Here is a 27,742-nt window from a genome sequence, read left to right on the forward strand (position 1 = left end):
CAGATACACCCCATATATCCCACACGGCCGGTCGCTCCCTGATACAGATACACCCCATATATCCCACACGGCTGGTCGCTCCCCGACAGGCCAAGAGAACCATGCCACACACAAGCAACCCACGTGCCCAGCCACAGGCGAAGACAGAGCTCCATGCTGCCAGGCCTTAAGTCACAGCACTGTGAACTTCCTGCAGTGAGCTTAAAGGAAGCAAAGTGACCCCAGAAACCATAGCCTGGAGGCTTTGGGACTTGCTAGGATGGATCACAAGCCTGGAGTGAGAGGCCGTCTTGTCTGTAAACCTCCATCTTGGGGTGAGAAGGCACAGCACACGTGCCACACACATTTGGACTCCCTTCTGGTATTTCTATTACAGGAGGGGGGTTTGGCTAACTAGAATTCACACTTTAGTGCCCGCTCCATCTCTTCCCTGTCTTCCTAGGGCCCCAGCCGTGTCCAGGGGGTGAAGTAGGAGAGATCTAACTGTTTTCTGTCCTGTAAGGACAGTGTGAGCAAGCTGGGAGGGAAAGTGTATTAATTTTGCCAAACTGTTGAGAAGTTGCTATTCTGTTTTGGAAAATAAGTATGACCTGCAGGCCTCGGAAACAGTACCCACAGCACCTGCCCACCAACAGCCACGGGACTATTGGTGCCTAACGTCCTTCGCTGCCCACCTACAACAGAAACCTTGATCATGATGGGTTGGAACAGTTGACCTGCAGCACCTGCATGGGAGACCTGCAGGTTGAGGCTTCTGTGGAAGTCTACTGGTAGAGCAAAACTCCCTGGAATAAAGAGGAACCCCAGCAGCTAGACGTAGGGGGGCTGCCTTATAGGGATCTTGTTACTGAAGGTTGCACGGAGCCAGCTGAGTGCTGGCCTCGGATTTTAGACAGATTTCTGGGTCTCAGTTTTGCCACATAAAGGAGGGGAAACGTGAGGCAACTGACATGAGACTCCCCTACACCGAGGAAAAGGGGCCCTTGGTCCCAAGCTGCTGAAGATCACAGGGTGACTGAAACAGCAAAGGTGCAGGTCTGGGAGGGCCACGGATGGGAGCAGGTGTCAACTCTGAGCATCTCCAGATCACTGTGGAGAAACGGGTGGAACTGAAGTAGGTGACCAACGTCCTCATCCACTTACAAGGCATAAAAGCCATGTATCCCAGGCCAGTTGCTCCATCCACTCTGGGCTCTGGAACCATGATCACCAGGGAGCCCCATATGGACCCATCTGAAAAAACAGGCCAGACACACTGAACAGCTTGCTCTTGGAACCAGAGTACATTTGCACAGGGTGGTGATGCCTGGGTTGAGTCCTTCCTTCATTTACACTTTAATGAATCCAGCGGCTGGGAAAGGAAGAGCTCGGGTGAGGTGGTGCCATCGAAGATTCTCGGGAAGTAGGGGCTACCTGTGACAGGGTCCGTAGTACCAGTTGATGGTCACTGACAGAGATGAAGTCTTGAAGAGTCACAGGGAGACTTTCATGGGAACTAGGTGTGTTTGCTGGGTCTTGACTGTATCGGCGCTGTTCAGAAGACTGGATGCTTGCCTTCTGTCTCCTACCTGAAAGAAGACAGGGTGAGTGGCGGACCCATGAACCAATCACGCAAACCCATGGCTTGTCTGTATGTTCCTCACCCTGCCCAGGAGGCCAGGCAGTCTCTAGCACCTATGGTGTAGCAGGCACTTCATGGATCATCCCAGAAGAGCCAACAGGCGCCCACCACAGGTAGGAAATGCCTCACAGATGTTAAGCAACTTGTTCCTTGAGGCAAAGGAAGCTCTGTCGGGGTATTTATGTATCTTGTGAGCCCAGCACTCTGACCCAGCAACCCTGTGTTCAGAAGCCATAGTTAGAGTCCAGTGCTCATCCTTTCTGACCTCAGCCCGTGTCCAGAGGGAAGGCTGCTTCCAGAATCTCTTCTCTGTGTCCCAGCCAGACAAGTGTGAGTGAGGTGGCACACGAGAGGGCAGAGGACTCGAGTCCAAGCACGACCTGTGGAGGCTGCTCCAGACCTGCTCCCAGAGCTCATTGCCAGGAGAGCAGTCGTGGCCACACTGTGAGGCCAAGCAGCTCAAGCCCACCTCTATAGACCAGTGGTTTTCAACCTTCCTAATGCTGTGACCCTTAACACAGACGTGTTTAGCACACCACAGCCATGGTGACCCCAACCAAAAAATCATTTTTGTTGCTACTTCATTAACTGTAACTTTGCTACCGTTATGAATCGTAATGTAAATATCTGTGTTTTCCAGTGGTTTTGGGGGGTCGTGACCCACATGTTGAGAACCATTGCTATAGATGGAAACCCCCTCTGTAGGCCCTGCTGATGTCTACCCAGCGGAGGCCACTGAGGTAGAAGATGGGCCCTTCGCCTCTTCATTAACCCCTGAACTGCAGTTTATGTGAACTTGCTACTTTCTGCAGAAGGTACAGGTCTTGCCCAAGGGGAATATGGGACTTTGGGACCACATCTCTATCTGGAATGTTCTTCCTCATCCATAGCCCCTGGCTGTATTTTAAAAAGTGTATCCAGGGTCTGCTTGACTTAGTGGCCGACATGGCTCCGCCCTATTGTCAGTAATAATGGCGAGGGTACCAGGCCAGACTGAGAAGAGAGAAACGAGGTTTGCTGCCACTCTGGAATCCAGATAAGGTACAACATGGCCTAGAGGACTCTGTCATGCCACAGGTGATAACAAAATGGCTTCTCTCTCCAGGCTTTACCCCCTCTTCTTTCATAAGATCTTGGGGGTTTCTAGGAGAGTTCACTTGGAGGCTGCTTGCTGGGATGGGAGTCAGGGGAATATTGAAAACACGCCCCCTTCAGTCCATGTGTATGACTGCAGTGCAGAAAGATCACGCCTGCTTCTTTCCTTGCAGAAAAATAACGTGTCCTAGATGGTCCATTGGAAGCACACCCTCATCTGTGTCTTCCTCTAGATGGGACAGCGTGAAGGATGGTGTCCCTGTACTCTGTCCCAGGCCATGGTAACATCAGCTTTTGCACAAAGCAGCCAGAGATTGGCCCATGCCTGTAATCCCCGCACTTGAGAGGTAGAGGCACGAGGATCAGGTGTATAAAGTCAGCCTCAGCAACACAGCAAGTTCAAGGCCAGCCTAGGCAATGTGAAACCCTGACTAAAAACAGAAAGATGAAGTGGAGAACTTGGAACCATTCAGTAGACCTTCTCTCACTTGCAGGTACTCAAGGGCTTTCTCCTCCCTTAAGAAGCCACAGCTAGGTTTGACCTAAGGCCCTACAGCTGTCACACTGTCATTTAAGGCTCACGGGGAGCTGAGGCGGGGACAGTCATTTCTACAAGATCACAAAATCAGAAATAGCTGTATAGCAGTGTCCATATTACTCACTGGAATCCAAAACAAAATGCACTTACAACATGTGTCAGAGCCACTTATCAACAAAAGAATATAAGAGATCAAAATTTGTGTCCCTTTTAGACTTCATGTTCCGGTCCCGTTACTCCTCTGAACCAGCTTTTCACGCATGACCCTAAAAACCCCTGTGTTGATGGCTTCTGGGCCCTTTGGTCTCGCTATGGGAGACGAGGTCCTAGAGCCGGTGGATGGTGCCCTCCCTCCAGCCCCGATGCTCACAACAGTGGTTCTCATCTGTAATGCTTCCCCGTCAGGGGGCAACAGCACCACCTTGGACTGTATGTGCCTATTCTCATATAAGGCTTCTCATTTCTCTACAAGGATTGTCCTTCATGGTTGCAGAGGACAAGATGCATCTATGTGTCACTGGCAAGCTGGTCTTCTCCAGGTTCTTCTCTGCTGATACGCAAGTCACTCAGTGTCCTAGTATTCTTTGATTGCCCAATTTTAAGTTTCTTCCTGGTTTGGGGCTCTTGGGAGCAAAGGAGATGAAACTCTATTTCTCTGCTTATCTTGGATTCTTTTTTTTTTTTTCTGTTTTTTTGAGACAGGGTTTCTCTGTAGCTTTGGAGCCTGTCCTAGAACTAGCTCTTGTAGACCAGGCTGGCCTCGGAACTAGCTCTTGTAGACCAGGCTGGCCTCGAACTCACAGAGATTCGCCTGTCTCTGCCTCCCGAGTGCTGGGATTAAAGGTGTGTGCCACCAACACCCATCTTATCTTGGATTCTTGGAATGGACACTGTGAGAGCTAGGCTGACCTGAGCATCCTGACAGGGCTGTGACTTGGAAAATAATTTCCCAGATATTAGTTAGTTGACTAAAAATTAACAAAGGGGGGACTTTGTATAAGCAGACAGTACACACCTTTATAGCACCAGGAACAAGAAGCTGCATGGAAAAATACTCTCCAGAAGGGAACTTGAGAAAGGCCAAGAGAACCCTGTTCTCAGCAGCCCCGTGGGATGTGTGGGCTTGTATGGGCTGTTGCACCAGGCAGTCCACTCATCCATCTGGATTTCAGAGGCCTAGCCACTATATATATATAATCTGTATAGTCAAGTTTTTCTTGAACTTGATGGGAGTAGCTAAACCCTAACTTGAACTTCTTGTCTTCACAGGCAAACAGACCAGAGGAGCTCAGCTGGGAAGGCCAGCAGTGGAGTCCAGAGGCGAGCCTCACATTCTGGGCTACACAGCTCACTCCCCTGGAGCCTTACCGACAGTACCACTGACTCTGAACCTGGGGCTACTGCACACAGGTTCTCTCCGTCTCAGAAGGACAGGGGCTTAGCTAGGAGTGCAGGAGCAGAATCCACACTTGGGGGGAAAGCAACAGCCAGCCAAGTTGCCAGCAAATCCTGTTTTGTGGGACTGCTCCCATATAACAAGCTGCCCTCGGGAGTCAGGAGGCAAGGAACCCCTTGCTTATTGAATCTAGCTTTCTCTGATTTTTTTCTGATAAACCCCACTGCTAGATAAATTTGTGTGCTCTCCCTGAACAAAGTTTCTGCCTCTTTTCACCAACAGATATGTGTTAGTCTTCATAAGCAGCTGTGAGGGGGAAGAAAAGAGGACTTGGGGAGACTGGTTAAACAAGATGTATGCCTCCGACACTCCTCACCTCTCCCAGGTAAGTCGAGCCGCAGCTAGAGCTAAAATGGAGTTAGACGTTCCCCATGAGGTCTCTGCCCTGAGACTGGCAGTGGAGGAGGCTAGCCCTCGGTAACAGTAGTACTAAAGCTCCAAAAGCCACTAAGTACCTTCCAATCTCCCATTTTAGAGCCCAGAAACCAGCCCAAAACAAAGAGACTTGTCTAAAAGCATGCAACCAGCACCCACACCCAGCCCAGAGGCCAGGGATCCTGAGTTCCAGCCCGACGTCAGGCTCTATACAAGCCCCATCCTGAACCCTGCTTTCCTAACCTAGAATGTACTACTGTGATGCAAAACCAGCAGATGGTGCTAGAGAGCCAAGACGGCCAGCATTCTGAAGTACCTGGAGGCGTGGCTCGGGGAGGAGCTATCTTACCAGTAGCAGACTTAGGAGCTGGAAGAGGGGGCAGTTCAAGGTAAAGTGGTGGCTTCTTGTACAGGTCAAAGTCCATGTGTCGCTGGCTCCAGCTCCACCTATCCCGATCCAACACGGGCTTCAGCACGTTAGCGAACAGAGCGTTTTCTTGCCATTCCTAAATAATAAGAGCAGAGAGTGAGTGAGATGGGAGGCCATCCCTCAGAACCCCCCCACACACACACATGAGGCCCTACTCCTTCCTGAAGACCTCATTTATCTTTCTGATGGGTGGCAGTCTAAGGTCCTGCTGGAAGCTTCCAGTGGTGCTCTGAAGACCCCACACTTGGAACCCACCAGCTGTGAGCCAGGCCTGGCGGGACTTCTTCTGGGCTTTCTTCTCCTCTTCCTTTGGGTCCCGAGGCTCCACCATTGCTGAAAAGTATCTCTGAGAATATGTGAATCTCTTCCTTGGCTCCTAGAAGTGAGGAGACACACATCTGCTAAGAACAGTATTGTATAAGGCCGAGTCACCCTCAGGGTTCCACGCAGGTATCAGAAGCATCTGGGGACACGGGATCCTGACACTATAATGCACTCACAGTAACTAAACATTAAGACAGCCCTACGAGTGTCACATCATTGCATCCTTTGACAGAGAAATCCATTTTCTATATGTAATAGATGCTAAAAGCCTAAACCAAGGATTTTTCTTAGGGCTAACAGATGTCTCCATAGCAACACAGTGCTCCCCAGAAGAACAGCTTCTGCACTGTTTTCAACCAAATGTATCTGAGCATGTACTGAGTGCCTCTGGCTCTCTAGAGCACAGTGAAGTCACACTCTTCTCCCATCCGCTGATCCCTTGTCCCCTGTCCCTAGATGTCCCTTCACCCAAGGCCCCTGATTACTCTTAGTCAGAGGAAGAAAAGCTCATATGTGTGGTGGTTTGAATGAAAATGGTTCCCATAGGCTCAGATATTTGAATGTTTAGCCGTCGGGGAGTGAAACTGTTTAGGAAGGATTAGGAGGTGTGGCCTTGTTGGAGGAGGTGTGCCACTGGGAGTTGTACTTAGAGGTTTCAGAAGACCACACCAAGCTCAACGACTCTTTCCCTCTGCCTGAGGCTGCCTGGGGATCAGGATGTAAAGCTCTCAGCTACTGCACCAGCACCAAGTCTGCCTGCTCACCTCGCCATGGTGATCATGGACTAACTCTTACCCCCAGTTAAATGCTTTCTTTTCTAAGAGTTGCCTTGGTCATGGTGTCTCTCCTCAGCAGTAGAACAGTCACTGAGAGGGTGTCAGCTGCCTTGCCACTCACCTTGGCCATCTCTTTGAACATCTCCTTCTTTGCAAGCTCTGTGGAGTTCAGGCTCTGGATACTGTAGTTGTGGACAGCTTTGTTCTCAGGAATGGCAATTCTAATTGTCTTCGCCATTGACTTCAGAGGCTTTTTGGTGAGCTGGTAGGCTTCTGTAATATTTTTCTAAAGAGAGGGTGGCAATTGTTACCCACACCGGCCTTTCCTGTATGCAGTAGATGTTCTCTGACAAAGAGCCATGGTGTAAAAACTGATTAAAAAAAATTCTTGAATACCAATAGAGTTTATAATCACACAGCCATGACAAAAGGCCATCTAATCCAGGATGTCACTATCCAAAGTGGAATTTGAAGGAGTGAAATCTTGAGGCTTCCCAAGGACACTAACTACATCATACACCAAGCCACTATTCTTCCATCTACCTAATGGCAAAGAATAAAATGTACAGTTCAAATGGTGAGGAGAATGAGACACTTTCGTGGTGTGTATAGGGGACACCATGTCCTAAGGCATGGGATGGGCATCATAGCCATGGCTGACTTTCAGCGCTATATTACATGAGGTACGGCAGGGGGTAGGGGATTCTCCAGCAGGCCTAGTAAGGAAATGGGGACTGTTCTCTCCTCAGAAAGGATGCTAAAGAAGTAAAAGGACTTTGCTTGTGGATTTCCTAGGGGATTAAAAGCAAAATAATTGCAAAGTCAGCACTTGAAAGGCTAAGGCAAAAGGACTGTGAATTCGAGGCCAGCCTGAGTTACATAAAGAGACCCTGTCTAAAGCAAAAACAAAACAAGATCTGGGTATATAGCTCAGTGGTACAGTCATTGCCTAGTATGTGTAAGGCCCTGGGTTAAATCAGTAGGAACACCAAGAAAAAAAATGAAAAGGAGATAGAAAAAAAAGAGATGAGATTGGCTGAGCAACGGAAATAAAAGATAAAATGGAAAATAACGTGGCTGGGACATGAAGAAGAGGCGCCACTCCACATTGTTACCTTGCCCTTTATTTGCCTCCTGAATTTGGAAAAATAACTACCTTTTGCTTAAAAAAAAATATTTAAGATCCAGAAGGTTACCTAACCATAAACTGATGGCTTGGCTAGAGTCCTGAGGAGGAGCATGAAGCAATCAGAAGAAGGGTTGCAATTGTTACACACACACACACACACACACACACACACGCACAAGGAAGGCACCCATGCAGTCAAGATACAGTTACTGTGGCTTTGAGCAACAGAGCCAAGGCATATCAAGGGTTATTACACAGCAAGAAGACCATGCTTAGAGGCGCCACTGGATCTGGTCACAGCCCATATGGACCATACATCAGAACATTTCATTATTTTTCTGATCCCTCTTATCCTTAGAAGGTTAAATCTGTGTTCCCCAATTTCCTGTTACTCCCATCCCTGAGCAGAGGGGTCATGGCCCTGTCAGGCAGATCCGCCTGTGCTATTTCCATTACACTAAAGTCAACGTTCTAACCAAAAAAGCCACTTGGTGAAAAAATCAAGTCATGGTCACCAGGTACTCTGGGTACCTGGTATTCCCTAAGACCTGAGAAAGAATCTGACTCACAGTCAAAATAGCAACACAAGAGAAAAAAAAACCCTACACTGAATATCTGGAGGTGAAAATGGGGAGACATGGGCTAGATTTTAAGGCAGATACAAAAAATTCTTAAAAGAAACAAAGATATCAAAATATATGTAATAGAAACACACATAAAGAAAAATACTGGGTACAAAAATATTTGAAACAATAAAAAAATGAGTACATGAAATACAATGCAGGGTAATAAAGCTTCTGAATGGATGTAGTAGAAAATCAGCTTGTGCAGTACTCCAGCAAGCAGCCCTGGAAACAAATACATGAAAAGTTGGAATAGAGAGAGGGAGAGAGAAGCAGCCACACTGAAACAGCATGTCCAACTACGGGGAGAAGTAATACATCTTGAGGAGATGAACATCAGAAAGATCATTGAGTCCACACCATTCTTAGTAAAGTTAAGGAGAACAAAGACAGTCTTCCAGCCACTTCCTCAGAACTAAAGCATCTGCCAGTGAAGGAGGAGACTCAAGAAAGTGACTAGATTCAGAAGACCAGGCCCCAATTACATAAACAGTCAAAACTGTGGGGAGAAAAGGCCGGTGTGGTGGACTGAATAGAAATGGTCCCCATAGACTCAGGGAGTAGCACATTAGGAGGTGTGGCCTTGTTGGAATAGTATGGCATGGTTGGAGGAAGTGTCTCAGTTTACTTCCTGCGGCCTATGGATGAAGATGTCGGACCCTCGGCTCCTTCTCCAGCATCATTCTGCCTGCACACTGCCGTGTTTCTCACCAAGAGGATAATGGACTAAGCCCCTGAAATTGTGAGCCAGCCCCCTTAAACGTTTTCTTATAAAGTGTGCTGTGGTCGTGGTGTCTCTTCAAAGCAGCAGAAACCCTAACCAAGGTAGCTGACTGCCAGTGGCTGCAAGCAGTGCAGGGAACTGCAGGGAACCTGCAGGACTGCAATTTTGTGAGTCCTCACCCAGGCCTGGGTGATCTTGCAGTAGAGCAGCAGTCAGCCATGCCCTGTAAGTAACTCCAGCAAACCCATGGGTCCATCCAGTTATGCTTAAAGAGTCATTTCCTTGGTCTGTCATTGGTGCCTTATCTGTGTTAACAAATGTTAAGGTTTCCCCTGTAAAAGTCACATAAAGAAATGAAATAAATATTTTAAACATTCAGAAGGAAACTGGCCATCTGTAAAAGAAGCCATGCCATACTGACATCACACTCCACAGGAGAAGCACTGTGAACAGGACACATCTAAAAGCTTCAGTCTAGCTGGGCGGTGGTGGCACATGTAGTTAGTTCCAGCACTCAGGAGGCAAAGGAGGGCAGATCTCTGAGTTCGAGAGTCTACAGAGAATTTCAGGACATCCAGGGCTACACAGAGAAACTCTGACTCGAAGAACCGAGGTAAAAACAAAACAAGCAAACAAACAAACAAAAATCTTCAGTCTAGAATATCAGATCCAGGCAAAGGGTGCATTCAGTTGTGAGACTACATAAATCCAGGAAAAGCATCCCCTCCCAAAAATCTAGAGTCAAGGAATTGGAACCTGTTACTATTAAACCTCTTAAAATGCGGCATTAGACAAGAAGATGGCACACCACAGACTGAGAAGAAAAATACAAAAATAACCCACACCCAACTAACAATAAGAAAGCATTTCCAAAGAGCAAGAAAAATGCATTTATATTTATCAAAAAAGAGGGAATGCATAAATTTGAACAATTAAATCATAAAAAGATGTCCAAAATATCTGATAACATATGAAATGTATTATTATATTTTTGTTTATTACACTTAAAATATTATTATACTTATGTTTTACTGTGAAAGCACACCAACAAATGCAATGCCAACATACATCCCTAGATTGGCCAAAACTAATAGATCTGATGGGTATAACTATCTGTGGGGCTCTCATGCATCTAAGGCTGTAAAATGATACAGCCACTTTGGGATGGCAGCAGTAAAAAGATAAATTTAAGTTCCTTTATGACCCAGTAAGTTTTCTTCTAGGTACACAACCAAATTGACATGCGGGTCTCACCCAAGCAGGATCTGCATAAGATGTACTTGGAAGCCTTATCACCAATAACCCCCCAGCCCTGAAAGAAAAAAAAAAAGGAATCGATCTAAATATAAATCAGTAGAAGAGAGGGTAAATCTGTCATGGTATATAAGCAATGAAAACCTGACCAGAACTAAATGTATATGGAAAAACACATGAAATCCTAGAGCGTACATTTGTGGGATAAAAGTCAGATATGCACATGACCCCATGTGTGTGGCTCCACTGAACAAAGTCGTGTGCTGCTAGGATTCGAGTCAGTGATTGACAGGTGAGTGACATTTTGGGGGTGCTAATAGTGATCAGGGGATCAGGGTTATACAACTGATCTGTTGGAGGGGTTGTCTTGTGATGATTGATTGGTTATTGTGGGGCCTGTTTACTGGCTCGTGCATTCCACAGCACACGTATGGAGGCCAGAGGACACGTATGAAGGTCAAAGGACACATATGGAGGTCAGAGGACACGTATGAAGGTCAAAGGACACATATGGAGGTCAGAGGACACGTATGGAGGTCAGAGGACACGTATGAAGGTCAGAGGACACATATGGAGGTCAGAGGACACGTATGGAGGTCAGAGGACACGTATGGAGGTCAGAGGACAGCTTCTGGGAGCTGATCCTCTCCTTTTACCTTGGGCTCCAGGACAGAACTTGGTATCAGGCTTGTTTTACCCACTGAGCCATCTCACCAACCCAGATTTGTATATTTTGTTTAATGTTTACTTCTAATAATATAATCAAAGATAAAAGTGTCTTATAGTAGTTATACAATGAACAAATCAAGAAGATAAGATAGCACTGAATTTGTAAAGTGCATGTAAAGTTTTTAATTTCAGTGAGAAATATGAACAACACTTCATCGCTATTTCCAATTGTGTGATCTAGCAAAAATGGCTGCCCACACCTCAGTTCCCTGTGAGCCTTAGAAATGACAGCATGAAATGACAGCTTGAGCCTCGGTTTCCACTCTGGTGCCTTCTAAATTATCAGTACAATGAATAACACATCAAGACGATAAAAGATAGTTCTAAATTTGTATATGTTAAATATAAAACCAGGAGAGATGCCTAGCAAAAAAATAGATAAATAAACTTATAGTCATAATGAATTTTATCGGGACTTTTCCTAGTAACTAACTAAAACAAAGCCTGATTTCAAAGATTGGCTGGGAGCATGACTCAGCAATAGAGCAATTGTCTAGCATGTATGCTGCCCTAAATTCAACCTCTAGCACGAAAAAAATATCAATAATGCCAGGGCATGGTGGCTCATGCCTTTAATCCCAGCACTCAGGAGGCAGAGGCAGGTGGATCTCTGAGTTTGAGGCCAGTCTGGTCTACAGAGTGAGTTCCAAGACAGTCAGGGATACAAAGAGAAAACCTGTCTTGAAAAAAATAAAAAAAAGAATTAGGTAACTGTCTTGACAAGCTTTTACACACACTTAGATATGTCTGGCTCTTTCCCTGTGTGCTCACTAATGCCCCCTACTTAAATCTGTATTAAAAAATCCATTTTAATAAACTATGACTCTGCTTTTGAAAAAAAGCAGATGTAGAGATGTGGGGAACCTGACAAATTACCAAGCTGCCATATCAGACACATGCACAGCAGTTGATAAGTAACAACTGTAGGACACACGTTGTTTTCACAGACACTGGAGCATGCCCCAAGGCCAAGAGACTGACCTGTGAAACCAGTCTCAACAGTGGAAATGACACAAAATATACTCACTTATATCAGTTAAATTAAGGTTGAACCCAATAGCCAGAATATATGGAGAAACACAAATTACAAAAATATTTTAAGAGGCTGGAGAGATAGCTCAGAGGTCAAGAGCACTCGTTGCTCTTCCAGAGGACTTGGATTTTATTCTAGTGCCCACAGAACAATCTGTACTCCAGTTCCAGGAGATCCAATGCCCTCTTCTGGCCTTTTCAGCTACCAAGTCACAGTGCACAAACATACCTGCAGGCAAAACCAATACACATGAAATAAAACTAATATATGTTCTGTAATGGAGAGATGGCTCAGCCATCAAGAGTTCTTGCTGCTCTTCCAGAGGACCTGAGTCTGGTTTTAGCACCCATCTGTAGATGGAAGTTTCTGTGCCGACTGGTCTTGCAGTTATTTGGTCCCAAAGAAACACAGAGGCTTATATAAATTATATTTGTTTAGCATGTTAGTTCAGATTTATTATTAACTAGCTCTTATAACTTAAATTAACCCATAATTCTTATCTGTGTTTAGCCATGTGGTTTGGTACCTTTTCTCAATAAGGCATTCTCATCTGTCTGGTGACTGCATCTCTGCCTTTCCTCTTCCCAGAATTCTCCTAGTCTGGTTTCCCCACCTATACTTCCTGCCTGGCAACTGGCCAATCAGCATTTTATTAAACCAATACAAGCAACAAATCTTTGCCGTGTACAAGAGCATTATCCCACAGCACACATCTTCCTGGAACTCCGCCAATAAGAGACCTGATGTCCTCTTCCAATCTCCCCCCCCCCGCTCACACACACAGACACACAAATAAATAAATAAAAATAATAAACTTTATAAGCCACTGGAGCAGAGCAGGCAAGATGGATCAGTAGATAAAGTAACCTGCGGCCAAGACTGATGACCTGAGTTGAACCCCAGGAACCCACATGGTGAAAAAAGAAAATCAACTCCAAAAAGTTGCCCTCTGACCTCAATAAAGTGATTCCCATGTGTGCATACACATACACACACACTCACTCACACACATGCATGTACACATACATGCAGAATAAATAAACAAATGAACAAATAGATATAGATTAAAAAATAGATAAATCCAAAAACCATGAGACATGCTTGGTGTTCACAGTACATTTTTTATGCGATTACATAAAGATGATTTCATAAAATACCAATCATCTAAACTTCCATCTGAATTCAGAAAAAGAAATTAAGCCCAAATATTGTAAAAATTACAATCAGATATCAAAGAAATATATTATATGGAAACCAAGAAAGCAAATTGCTGGCTTTGTGAAGAGACTAATAACGGTATATGTGTGACTTCAATAATGATCCCAACCACCATGAAGTGGTCCAGTGGCTACTTGGTCAGACTGATTTGATTGTACAAATCACTGGGGGTAACTATAGGCTAAGAACACTGGGCCACTCATCATCCATGGGGGAAAAGAAATCAGATTCTACTCTCATGCAGGAATAAACCCCAGCTGAGCGTGGTGACCCAACCTGTAACCCCACAGTCGATAGGCAGAGGCAGAAGTACGGCCCCCAAGTTAAAGGCTAGCCCCAACTAAACAATAGGTGTCAAGTCAGCCAGAACTGTATAGCAAGAACCTACCTCAAAGAAAAAATCCTAGATCTATTTAAGTTAAAATACAATATCTGAATCAGGATTATGGATGCAGTTCAGTGGTAGAGCCCTTGCCTATCATATACAAGACTCTAGGACACCCCAACTTCAAAACAAACAAACATTTCAAAGAAGAATATAGATTTATGATCTTGGAGTAGAAAAAGGTTTCTGAAATAAAGCAAAAACAATATGAGAAAATGCAAAAAATACTAAATTTAACAATAACTTCTGCTAAAGATGCCTTGAGAGAGTGAAGAGGACCCAACTGTGGTGGCGCACGACTCTAATCCCAGCACTTGGGGGGCAGAGGTAGGTGGATCGATGTGAGCTAGGGCCCAACCTGGTCTACATGGGGAGTTCTAGGGCAGTCAGGGCTACATAGTTAATATTTTTTGAAGCAGTCAAAAAATATTAAAATCGAAATTTAAAAATTAATGCTACTAGCTGGGCAGTGGCTACTGGAATCTCAGATTCTTTCTGAAAAGATTAGGTTTTTATAATTACTAATTATTATTTTTGAGACAGGGTGTTTCTTTGTCTAGCCTTAGCTGTCCTGGAACTCGCTTTGTAGACCAGGACTTTGTAGAACACACCTTTAATCCCAGCACTCAGGAGGCAGAGGCAGATGGATCTCTGTGAGTTCAAAACCAGCCTGGTTTACAGAGTGAGTTCCAGGGTAGCCAAGGCAACACAGAGAAACCCTGTCTTGAACACACACACAAAATTAATGCTACTGGGTTGTTTTTGAGGATTTCAAGATAAAATATTGCCCAAATATGGGCAAAATAATCAAGAAATATCTGAAGACATACCAGGCTTCGTCAGTAAATAGTGAAATTTAAAGCCTCTCTTAAAAACTGCTGAACATCAGAAATTAAATATCTCTAAATCCAACTTACAGCACATAGCATGGATGTACAAAATGGAATTTTCTGCACAAGATAAGGATGCTTACATTTTCATAATCATTTTGGAAAATAATATATCATCTAGGCAATAGAACTAACATTCAAAAATTCTAATCCTAAGTGTTATCTCCTAGAAAACAACTGCATAAATTTAGCAGAAAATGTCTTGGCATAGAGTTAGAATATCTTTAAATTTCAGAAGTTAAGAAATGATACAAATGACCACCAGCAAGTAAATAAGGACACAAAACAGAAGAAGGGGAACTTGGAGACTAGAAGTGGGGCACAGAGGCAGGGGGTGGGGTGGGGCCTCACAAAGAGAAATCATGAGCAGATTCAAGTCACACTTTAAATATCTGTGTTTCCAAGGCCTTGCGGCTGACTTTGGGAAAGGCAATATCCTTGGCCATCCAGACCACAGAGCACTGATCTTTGATCACCTTACCAGCTTCTCCATCTTCTATTGTCTCCTCTCCATGGTTTCTCCTACAAGCAAGCTTACTTTCTGTGCTGCTTAGACAACTTAGGATACCCATGCCTTACAAGCAGGATGTTACCCCCTTCACAGTCTTCTCCTAAGATAAACACTAAGACTGTGGTAAGTGCCCTGTGCCTGAGCTCACTCCGTTTCATATTTAAGGAGGACGGCCAAGGTGAGTGGGACTGGAAACAAATACTCCAGCATAATTCAGCCCTGCCTCTCATACTGCTGAACTGTCCCCCAGTGTCCCAAACCAGAAGAGCAAGTAGCCAGTATCTCTTACTGGTTACTAGAAGCTGCAGGAAATCGGGGAGGCTCAGCATGGAGGGGAGAAAGAACGCCCACCTGGACAAGGCTATCCCTGTGGTCTTGATTCTTCAGCAGCATGTTGTTCCTCCACTGCAGGTACTTCTCCTGGTGGGCCTGGATCTCCTCTGGGAGGGTAGAAGTCTGACGCTGGATTTTCGCGTCATTGGGAGTGGGCTGGGGAGATGCGGCTAACAGTTTTGCATCTGTGAGTTCTTCCTGGGAAATGGGTATCCCAAACTCTTGGCTCAGGTCTTTAACCATGGAGGAGGAGGGGAGCAGGTCTCTCATGATCACCTCCCTGAGCCTGGTGCTGTTGTGGCAGATGTCGTGGATCCTGAAATGAAGAACGGCCAGCCACTCAGTCTCACCTGCAAAACCATCTGCATTTCACAGCAGAAATGAAAGTTCAGGTTGGCCAGGGGTGCTGGGTCGGAGCTGGTTTAGTTGGCTAAGTTGTTGACATATGTTACTTTCCCCTTTCCTCCAAGTCTGCTAAAGTTATGGACTGCCCACGATATACCCTGGGTATTTTTCTGTGACCGTGGGTCTGTCCATGGTCTTCCTCAGTCCCACACCCCACTAAGGAACCACCCTAACATGCTAGTTAGCCCTCAGCAGGTAGATCTCAGGGTCCTCCTGCCCAGAGAGGACGATGCCTGCACAGCTCACTCCTGCACAGAGTTTGAGGCCTGAGGAATAGTCCCACCTCCCCAGCCCCAGGACTTCCTATTGGTGGCAGTGGACCACACCTATGTTGCCCTGCAGTAGACAGAGGATACACACTGACACCATCTGGGAACTTCAGTGTGCTGCTCGCTGCACCCGCTGTTTCCCAAGTCTGAAGTGAGGTATATGGCTGAATCTGTGGGCCTGCCTCTTGCTTGGCCTTTCTGCATCTCTGCTTTCTCAACCATCAGAAACAAAGAAAAGGCACAGTCGCTATGGTTGTAGCATTGGGTTGTTGCTGTTATCAAATACCTAACAAGAAGCAACTTAAAGGCAGAGGAGTTGGTTTGGCCTTTAGTGTGAGGGGATACAGTCCCTGTGGCTGAGAAGGCGCAGCTAGCAGGAGGGTAAGATGGCAGGTCATGCTGCATCCACAGCAGGCAGGACACAGAAAGGAATGAACATTGGCACAAGCTTTCTCTCTTCTTTTTAGCCAGTCCACGATCCCAGTCCATGGGGTGGTACCAGCTGCATTCAGGGCAAGTCTTCCTTGCTCAGTTAATCTTTCAGGAAAGACCATCACAAACACACAAAAAGATGTGTTTCCCTGATGATTATAAACACCACTACATAGACAATCAAAATTAACCATCACAAGTCCAACCCTTTCAAACTTGACCACTAAACACATCACTTAGAAATTATAACATTCCAACCTCTTGATTCTAAAGTCTTATTTTTATCTCATAATCCAAAATACATTTAGTCCAATTCTAAAAGCCTCCATTAAACACAAAAGTGTTAAACAGTCCTAGAATTATTCAACAGTTCAAAACCCAAAGCCTTCCCTGAGACATGAGGCAATCTCTCAACTGTGAGCTCCTTAACAATAAAAAAGAAACCACATGAATCAAATAAATAATGTCACGGAAGAATATGCCCATCCCCAAAGGGTGGGACCAGACCAAAGCAAAACAGTAGGACAAACATCAAATCCTGAGGCTCCATATCCAACATGTTAAACTTGTGACAGATTGTCTGGGCTCCAAACCCTGCACTCTGCACTCCAGCACATTAGCGTTCTTGGATGGAGGCCACTCTGCACCGAGAGCTTTCCTAGCTGCTATACCGTGGTCTTGACATCCCCAACATCCCAAGATCTCCACCGAAACTCAGACCTCACCTTCACAGCTTCATGCAGTGGCCTTTCAGGATGTGCTGGCAGGAACTTCAACCCTGCCACATACTTTCTGGCCTTGCTGGCCTTCAAGAATCTTAGCAAAAGCCTCCATGACTGTTACTCTTGTGTCCTTAGTGCCTGCAAAACCAAGTTCTGCTGCCAAGTTCTACTATCAGCTCAAAATGAGCCTGGACCACTTGGACCACAGCTGCATTGGCCTCTATTTGCTGAGGCTGGTGGGCAACACTACCCTGAATAGCACTTCAGGGGTATTCTCAGACTAGGCCTCCTCCTTTCAAACAGCTCTACATTTTCACAAGATGGACCTTCTAGGGGTTGGGTCTGCCCCTCTGGCACTTTTACTATTGAACACAGGGTTTCTCTGTAATGGGGCTAATCTTTAATAATTACAACTGTTTTCTCAGCCACCCTGCCTGCCAGCCCCTTTCCCATACCAAACACCACGTTTTCATCTTTCTGCCCAGCTTGTTGCTCTCTCTCAGTGTTGATCCAAATCAGAACGGAAGCAGTTAACTATAGCACAATCTGGATGCCATCCCATCCTGGGTTTTCCTCTGTCAATCAAAGTAGCCCATCACTTTTTTAATTCAACCTCACCAGAATGCAGCCAGATGGTTTGCCTAAATATAATCCAAATGTCCTCTAGTACATTAGATCACCTCTCTCTCTCTCTCTCTCTCTCTCTCTCTCTCTCTCTCTCTCTCTCTGATACCTCACCAGCCAGGCCTTGACCATCAGCGCTTCTCCCAGCTTTCTGGGCTTCCAAATTCCTACTACATTGGCTCATTAATCTCTGCTTAGGGCATTCTGTGGTTCTCTAGCCACAGCTCCAAGCCCTTCCACATTCTTCTCTTGAACCAGTTACAAGGATGTGAGAACCATGTTTATCACAGCAACAGCCTCACCTTCAGTACGGATTTTCTGTGTCAGTTACTTTCTCCATTGCTGTAGTCAGCTCTTGACAAGACTTAACTTCAGGGAAGAACAGTTTCTTTGTCTTACACTTCCAGGGGATACAGTCCATCATGGCAAGGAAACTGGCCACATCATGCCCACAGTCAGGAAGCAGGGAATAAGAAATGTTGGTACCTTGCTGTGGGACTACGATCTTGTACTTTGTAAAGATTTTTCACTTGTATTTTAATAAAATGCTGATTGGTCAGTAGCCAGGCAGGAAATATAGATGGGACAACTAGGCAGCATGTATAGGCAGGGCAACCAGAAGAGGAGAATTCTGGGAAGAAGAAAGTCTCAGTCTGCAGTCAACACAGAGGAAGCCAGACACAGAGGAAGCAAGATGAGAACACCTCACTGATAAAAGGTACCAAGCCATGTGGCTAACACAGACAAGAATGATGGGCTAATTTAAGATGTAAGAGTTAATAAGAAACCTGAGGTAAAGGCCAACCAATTTATAATTAATGTAGACCTCTGTGTGTTTCTTTGGGGACTGAATGCCTGAGGGATCAGGCAGGATAAAAAACTGCCAACAAATAGTGTTAATGTCAAACAGCTAAATCCACTTAAAACCTGAGAGAGTTTGGGAAGTAATTCTAGACACAAAATAACAGAGTTAAGCACAGCTTTTTGGTGGCAGCATTTTCTCTGGTGGGCTCTGTTTGCTACAGGCAAGCGTATCTCATTTAAGAGAGATTTTCTGAAATACACAGAGAAACCCTGTCTCAAAAACTCAAAAATTAAAAAAAAAATAGAGTTTAAAATAAAGCCACATAAAGATGGAAAATACACAGAGATTCTGGATACTGTATATTATTGTGTTGTCCTTAAATGGTTTGATGGCTGAGGAAGGAACAACTGCTGCTAAAAGACATTTGATTACAAATGCTGCTAGATTAATACAACATACAATATTTTAAAAATGCTTTGACTTCAAAATTTAAGTCCAAAAGATATGTTACTTTGGAGAAGAGGTTTTGTTTTTGTTTCCACAAGAAATGAGAAGAATCATTCTGGATTAAGAAAAATCAGGTTTGATCAAGAAAGACCCCCCCAATAAAAGAATCTCTATTATGAATGGATGTTCCAGATGATCCAACATTTCAGAGGACCTCTGTTGTAGTTTCCTCTGAATTCTACATCCAGAACAGTTTCAAGACTGCTGGCTGAATACTCACAGAATACTTCAGTCAGGACTTGATCATAATTCTCAATTTTCTGTAGGTACCCATAAGATTATCAGCACCCCCAATCAGCAGGAAGTAGCCTAGAAAACTATACCCATGTTCCCAAAAACTGGATTATGGATGTTTGTCTTTGTTTAGAATGTTAGTTGTAAGTTGCTTTGGATAATGGTCAGGAAAAAAATAAACAAAGAGATTCAATTCAGAGTTCTTGTTTTGAAGAAGCAGGGGGTGTGGGGGGGTACTGTGGGACAATGGTCTTGTACTTTGTAAAGATTTTTCACTTGTATTTTAATAAAATGCTGATTGGCCAGTAGCCAGGCAGGAAGTATAGGCAGAACGACCAGAACAGGAAAATTCTGGGAAGAGGAAAGTCTCAGTCTGCAGTCAACACAGAGGAAGCCAGACACAGAGGAAGAAAAATGAGAATGCCTCACTGATAAAAGGTACCAAGCCATGTGGCTAACACAGACAAGAATGATGGACTAATTTAAGATGTAAGAATTAATAAGAAACTAGAGGTAAAGGCCAACCAGTTTATAATTAATGTAGACCTCTGTGTGTTTCTTTGGGACTGAACGACTGCAGGATCAGGCAGGACAGAGAACTCTGTCAACAGTACCTTTCTCCTCTCTGTCCATTCCTAGCCCATAGCCCATGAGGTGCTACAGGCCACATTCAGGGTATGTCCTCCATGATCAGCTAACCTATCTGAAAACACCTAACTAGGCACACCCAGAGGTGTGTTTCCACAGTGATTCTAAAGTTTATCAAGTTGATAATTAACATCAACCATCACATGGCAAACACCTTTAATCCTAGCATTTGAAAGGCAGAAACAAAAGGATCTCTGAGTTTGAGGCCAGACTGGTCAAACATAGTGAGTTCCAGGATGACAGCCAGGACCACATAGAGACACCCTGTCTCAAAAAAAAAAAAAATTAACCACCACAAGCACCTAAGACAAAATGTATTTTGTCAACAGTGGTTCCCTCCACTGTAGAGTCCCCAACTTTATTGCATCACCTACCAAAATAAACACTCTAGCCTTTGCAACTAATACCAAATACTGGAGCATCACAGACTCTTCCCTGACTGAAGGAAGAAGGTGAAAGCCTCCTCTGTCCTGAGTTCCAGCCCCATTGCTCTTCCTCCTGAATTTGTACTCCCTTAGCCCCTTACTCCCCTTCTCCTGCTTCACTAATTCAACAGCACTAGCTGATGTCAGATTTTCCTAAACATAAGAAGATAGGGATTACAGCTACCCCATGCTTGGGAGAGGCTGTCAGAGTAACAGCCAAGGACTCCTCAAGATCACTCTTGCCTTCCCTGGTGCCCTACTGCTCTTTTGAGCCCCAAGGGATGCACAAGGACTACCCACACATCACCCCACGTCACTGGATCACCCACACATCACCCCTCATCATGGACTGCCCATGCGGCACCCCTGCATCACTTGATCCTCATGCCCAGTTCCTTCTGAACTGGGACGTTGCCAGGTTCCAGCACCTCTCAGCCAAAGCTGGTCTGCAGAGGGACGGTGAAACCCTCAGGACACCTGGAACAAAGGCAAGACCGACAGGAGGGCATAGCAAATGGACACTTAATGCAAGAGCTGACTCTGCAATAGGTTTTCTCAGCAGTAGAGAGGGAGTATGGGACGGGGCTCAGGACAGAAGCCAAGGGAAGCATCAGGTCAGAGGAAAGGTTGTAGCTGATGTTGCGGTCCACATTCCAGGTTCTCACTGGAAATTATGCTTTGGCGGCTTGCTCCTCAGATCCTTCTAGAATGTTCCCAGGAGAGCAGACGGAGCAGAGCTGCTCAGTCTAGTGGTCGGTCCTCTTCCCGCTAACATGTGCTCATACATCTCAGGAGAACCTGCATCTGTTTCTTCTGGAGCCTGGGAAATGCAGGGCATTCTTGTCTACTGCCCCATGGCCCACCTGACCTCCAGAGTGTGGGATGCCCCTCCTGTCCCATCCACACTCACCTGGTCAGTGCCTGAAAGGCCATACGTGGCACAGCCCCACGAACATAGAGCGTTGGGTACCGCAGGAGCATCGACACGGGCCTGAACAAATGTACATGGTACAGAATGGTCTCCAGGTCAGCGTACAGGCGATGGCGGAAGAGCAACCTGGAGTTATACAGCACCTTGCACGCTACACGATTGGAGGTAGTAACCCTAGGAGGAAGGAGGATCAGCGTTGCCCGTGGGTCCTGGGAACACTCGATGCCTTCACTCTGTCTAGCAGGGGTTTTCCTTTGTTCTTGGTAGACTAGACCCAGCCTGGGACCCTGAAAGCAGTAGTGGTTGAGGCCAGCTGTCCCCATTCCTGATTCTTTGTCCGTCCCTGATCTTGGTACTCCAGCAGTAGCAACCTGGCAGGGTTCCTAAATACAGCCCGGCTACGAGTGCCCTGGGTGCCGCTCCTACACCCTGAAACCTGGTGAGCTCTGTGCCCATCCTCCTGTGCCCTCGGGAACCTCTCCTTGGTCACTGTAGTTCCTCTTTTGTGAAGCAGCTGGGTCATTTGTCCAGATGTCCACATAGACGCTGTTATTGCTATCATACAGACTCAAAGAGCTTACATTTCCAGTCTGTCTTGGCAGGATGGCCTCCTCATGCCCCTCCTGAGTGCTGGCACCACTGACCGCATGCACACCATGCTTAACATGGGATTCTTTTATGCAGTCAAAATTGCCAACTTTGTTCCATACATTGTAAATATTTCAGTTTGTTGCTTTTATCTTCAAAAATTTATGTTTTGTTGAACAAACATTACTCCTTTTAATGTAGCCAAAAATGTATCATTCTCTCTATTCTTTGTGTCTTATTGGAGAAATTTTTCTCTACTCTAATGTCATGAATGTGTTTTCTTAATTCTCATCTAAATTTTTCAAAAATAGATTTTTAAAAATATGAGCATGGTGGTTCACACCTGCAACCCCTAGACTCAGAAAGCTGAGGCAAGGGAATTTAAAGAGACCTAAAACAGGCCTAAGCTACTGAGTTCCAGGACAGCCTGGGTTACAAAGTCAAACTTTTTCTCTAAGAAAAAAAAAATGTTTGAGATAGCAGACCAAGATAGTCTAGCTAGTTGGGTTTCTCGATCACAGAAGAAAAGTACCACACAGATCCCACCCAGCACCCCTGAAAACAAAATCCCACAGACTGAAGCCATCCCTCTTTACATGATAGCCTGTGTAGAAAACACCAAGGAATTTACCAGAATAAAGACAACTCCTTCATTCAATGAGTTGATTTATGAGCTTATGAAAATCAGTTATGCTTCTGTAAATGATCAAAGAATATTTGGCACCTGAAATTTAGTGTAGATTTCTCAAAATAACAAAAGTATAGAGGGAGCACATTTATGGCTGCTGGGAATTAGGGACAGTTAAAGAGGGTAGGCTTGGTTGCCATGGCAACAGGAGGGAAATAGTTCTGAGCCTTGATAACGGTGGCTGTGCAATTCCTGTGTGACAGACCTCATGCGCTGCATGCCCACGTGGCGCTGTCAGAAACCTGGTTAGCTACCCCATCAGAGCAAAGCTTGTAAGGGGTACAGAGGACCTCTTGGGCATAGTTTATAGTGTCTTGTTAATATAAAATTACTGCAAAAGGAAGAGTTTAAAACCCACATAGAGGGGTCAGAGAGATGGCTCAGTGGTTAAGGCGCTCACTGATCTGGCAGAAGATGAGAGTTTGGTTCCCAGAGTCCACATGCTGACTCTCAACCACCTGGAGCTCCAGTTCTAAAGGATCCAGCGCCCTCTTCTGTCCTACATGGGTGCTGCACACACAGGGTGCATAGACAGGCATGCAGGTAAAACACTCATACACATAAAATGAAATAAAATATATTTAATAAAAATATTAAGTCATCTTTTAAAATTATATGAAAAGTTTTTCTTGTTTGTTTTTGCTGTTGTTGTTCATTGTTTTTGTTTTCCAAGACAGAGTTTCCTCTGTTTAGCCTTGGCTATTCTGGAACTCTCTCTGTAGACCAGGCTGGCCTCAAACTCAGAGACCCACCTGCCTCTCTACCTCCCAAGTGCTGTGATTAAGGCATGTGCCACCATGGCCCATCTTAGATTTTTCTCTTTAAATGACTGAATTTGTTTATATTAATGACTTGAAAGGGATTTACTTTTTTTTTTCCTATGGGGGAAAATTTGTCCAAATACCATTTATTGAAAAATACCCTTTTCTGCTATTTTTTTTTGTCTACTACAGACAAAAATTGTCTATTTTTTTCTTTTTTAAAATAGAGTCTTGCCCCAGCAATACCACTTTTGAGTATATAAACAAAGGATGCTCAACTGTGCCACAAGGACATGTGCTCAACTATGTTCATAGCATCATTGTTTGTCATAGCCAGAACCTGGAAACAACCTAAATGCTCTCAACCAAAGAATGGATAAGGAAAATGTGGTACATTTACACAATGGAGTACTACACAGCAGAAAAAAATGATGACATCTTGAAATTTTCAGGAAAATAGATAGATCTAGAAAACATTTTGAGTGAGGTAACCCAGACCCAGAAAGAAAATTATTATATGAACTCACTCATAAGTGGTTTTTAAACATAAAACAAAAAACCAGCCTACAAATCCCAATCCCAGAGAACCTAGACAAAAATGAGGACCCTAAGAGAGACATACATGGATCTAATCTACATAGGAAGTAGAAAAAGACAAGATCTTCTGAGTAAATTGGGAGCATGGGGACCTTGGGAGAGGGTTGAAAGGAATGGGGGGAGGCAGAGAGGGGAGCAGAGCAAAATGTAGAGCTCAGTAAAAATCAAATATATATATATACATATATATATATGGAAAATAGAGTCTTGCTCTGTAACCACATTACATATCTTATTGCATAGCACACTACAGTCCACATTTTGATGATCAGTGGAAGGACATTTGGTTTCTATTTTTTGACTAGTATACCCTATACATTCATTTATTGACCTTGGCGTGGTTATAAGTTTTTGGTTGCCTTACGCATACATCTAAAAAAGAAGCCATGCATCTCTCTGGTGTCTCTCCTTGTCAGCAAATCAGGACAGGCCCCACGGTGGTACAGGTTCCCTCTTTGGTAGAGAGAAACAACTTCTGCCCTCCTGCTGTAAGTACATGAGATTGAGGTTTGGGGCCATGAAATATGCCCTCCCACTAAATAAGGATCCTATTCTTCAACAAGCTAAACCTCTCAACTTAGGGGAGCCCTCTATAAGTGCCATATTCTAAATCACCCTAAATTTTGTTTCCTTTAAAAATGTTTAAGCATTGTGGAGTGGTGGTGCACACCTTTACACCCAGCATTGGGATGCGGAGGCAGGAGGAGCTCTGAGTTCAAGGCCAGCCTGGTCAACAGAGTGAGTTCCAGGAAAGCCAGGACTATTCCACAAAGTAACCCTGTCTCAAAAAATCAAGAAAAAAGAACTGTTAATGCATTATTATGTGTGTGCATCATGGCATGACAACGCATGGAGGTCGGTGGACAACATTGTTCCTTTTGCCTTTATGTGAGTTCTGTGGGTTTTCCTGGGGCACCAGGAGTGCACAGAAAATGCCCATATTACTAGGCACCTTACCATCCCAATACCAAATTCCCCTTTCCCTCTAGGACATCTAGGTCTGCCTGTTCTTGGTGTCTAGAGGACACTGAATCTGCCCTGGACTTTGAAACCCCTGCTCCATACAGAGGAACTGTATCTGAGTTCCATGGCTGCACTTTGAATGTGACAAAGTCAACCTACCTGCTCTGGTAACTCTCCCACAGTTGCCTCAAGCCGTGTTCTGCCAAGCCTTCCAGAATAAAAAGGTGGATCTTTCCGTCCAGCAGATGGAAGCCAGTGAGCACATCTAGGCCCTGCTGCTCTTGGATCTTCACACGCACCTTGAAGGCCGACAGGATCTGCTGGATGTTCTGGATGGGGTGACTGTCCAAGTCCAGGGCTTTGGCATTGATCATGGTGATGTCCTGCAGCAGGTTCTGTAGGAGGACCAACTTCTTGGTATTGAACACAAAAATGATGCGGCCGAACTGGGTCCCCATGAAGTCAAGCTCAGGAGCTGTGAGCCAAGCACTCAGGGGCACAGCAATGTCTACTCGGAGCTTGAGTAGAGAGTTGGCCTCCAGGTAGTTGCCTGTAGGCATTGAGCTATGCTGGAGGACATCCATGGGAGCCCGGAACCCTACAGACTTCCTGTTCCTGCTATCCTGGCTTCGGCCAGGAGACTTTGGCTCACAGTTATGGATGGGGACAACCAGGTTCAAGTATTTATGACCAAGGAGGAGGTCAGCAAAACTGACCCGGGCAACCCCATAAGGGTCCCATATCTTGTTCTGGGACTCAAAGGGGTTATTCTCGGTGTCTTTGGAAGAGATGAAAGCTTGAAGATTGAAGTATGAATCCACAGGGTCCTCTCCAAACAGGGTAGGTTTCCGGGTATACTCCTCTGACTTCCGGTCCCTGTCATGGACTTCAACCACCATAGGGGGCCCTTCGAGGTACTCCCTCAGGTCACTAGGGTGCATGGCCCCAAGGAAGATGACATTGATATCCTGGAAAAATATATGAGTCCCATGGGGCTCCCCCTTGGTCTCGTGAACTGGAGTATTGTGGAACTGGTATCTGCAGTACACAGGGGTGCACAGCCTCTACAAGAAAGCAGGAAAATGATGTTACACTCCAGCTGTGTGCCCAGCCCCCATAAGGGAGCGGGGGCTGCAGAGAACACTCCACCCGTGTGCCCAGCCCCCATAAGGGAGCGGGGGCTGCAGAGAACACTCCACCCGTGTGCCCAGCCCCCATAAGGGAGCAGGGGCAGCAGGGAACACTCCACCTGTGTGCAGGTGAATTGGATTTTCAGCTTGACTCTAGTCAAAAACATTTTATAATAAAACAGTGAAAAATGCCAGTATTCTCCAAAGACTCAGACAAAACCCAGAGTCTTATGACACTCAAAAAATCTCTAAGACACAATGCAGAATTACACAACACACAAAAAGCCAAGAAAGAGAAGATTGACAGAAGCCAACTCTAAGATGACTCAGGTTGGAAATGTGAGGGTTTCAAGTCTGCTGTTATGGCCACACCACAAGAAGTAACCATGGCCTCTCTTCAGAGCATCTCTAAAGGTCACCTGCCTTGGCCGAAAGTAAAATGAAGAAACAACAGAAACCAAGCAAGAGATTAAAATTTCACTGGGTAGGGGCTGGAGAGATGGCTCAGTGGTTAAGAGCACTGCCTGCTCTTCCAAAGGTCCTGAGTTCAATTCCCAGCAACCACATGGTGGCTCACAAACATCTGTAATGGGGTCTGGTGCCCTCTTCTGGCCTGCAGGCATACAGACAGAACATTGTATACATAATAAATAAATATTAAAAAAATTTCACTGGGTAGTCTTAAAAACAAAATGGAGACAGCAAAGGAGAAAGGGGTGAACTTAAAGAGAGAGCACAGAACTAAGAAAGACAGACAAAGGAAAGGAAAGAATTCTGTGAGACAATTGCAATAATATTTGTACCAAGAGAGTCCTGAGAAGAGAGCAGAAAGGACATAGAAAGCTATCAAAAGGAAGAATGCACGAACATTGCCTCGCTTTGGAAAAGACATAATCTCACAGGCTCAAGACACTCTGCCCACCAATCAGGCTTAACTCAAAAAACCCACATCTAGACACATCCTCACTTAACTGTTTTACTCTATTTACTTCTATTTTCAAAAGAGGGGGGCAAGAACATCTTAAAAGCAGCAAGGAAAAGGCCTGTCACACCAGGAGACAAGCCGTCATGGAGGGCAAGAAGAGAGGCTAAAAGATGACATCATCCGTTCAGAATACTAAACCACTGTAGATGCATCCCAGGCATGACGTGAAGTGGATACTTGCTCACCGAGAAGAAAACTAAGACAATCTGTTCCTAGTAGCCGTGCTTTAAAAGATTATTAGTGCAGCTTCCACCTGTAAGACGTCCCAGCAAATACAAAGACGGAGGATGAATCTGTCTTTTCTGGGAACTTGGTGCTGAGTACAAAGTCCCAGCAGGAGGCAAGGGTAGACATTTCAACTGGCATAGAAAGGTTTGTGAGTGTGGCGACTTCTCAGAAAATTAGGACGTAATCTACCTCAAGATCCAGCAATACCCAAAGGAAGCTCATTCTTACCACAAGGACATGTGCCCAACTATGTTCATAGCAACATTATTTGTAATAGCCAGAACTCGGAAACAGCCTAAATGCCCCTCAACCAAAGAAGGAATAAAGAAAATGTACATTTACACAATGGAGTACTA

The 27,742-nt window shown here is 45.1% G+C and overlaps 1 protein-coding gene across 3 annotated transcripts in view; it reads right to left on the bottom strand.

Moving 5' to 3' along the window:
* Positions 1-920: 920 nt before the first annotated feature.
* Cfap92 (cilia and flagella associated protein 92 (putative)) overlaps positions 921-27,742 on the bottom strand; it is a 61,275-nt gene continuing 34,453 nt past the window's right edge. For 2 of the 3 annotated variants that reach the window (XM_050165413.1, XM_050165414.1), the window contains 6 exons: positions 25,203-26,107; positions 21,426-21,620; positions 15,463-15,760; positions 6,737-6,901; positions 5,771-5,891; positions 5,458-5,591 (listed from right to left, as the gene is read on the bottom strand). In XM_050165413.1, the coding sequence (XP_050021370.1) occupies positions 5,563-5,591; positions 5,771-5,891; positions 6,737-6,901; positions 15,463-15,760; positions 21,426-21,620; positions 25,203-26,107 (1,713 nt within the window). In that variant the 3' untranslated portion in view covers positions 5,458-5,562. Of the gene's footprint in view, positions 1,569-5,434; positions 5,592-5,684; positions 5,892-6,736; positions 6,902-15,462; positions 15,761-21,425; positions 21,621-25,202; positions 26,108-27,742 lie in introns of those variants that run through there. The other variant, XM_050165415.1, reaches the window with a different exon arrangement.

Source organism: Alexandromys fortis, unplaced genomic scaffold (assembly GCF_014885135.2).
Source record: "Alexandromys fortis isolate MF-2015 unplaced genomic scaffold, M_Fortis_MF-2015_v1.1 scaffold_158, whole genome shotgun sequence".
Classification (NCBI taxonomy): Eukaryota; Metazoa; Chordata; class Mammalia; order Rodentia; family Cricetidae; genus Alexandromys; species Alexandromys fortis.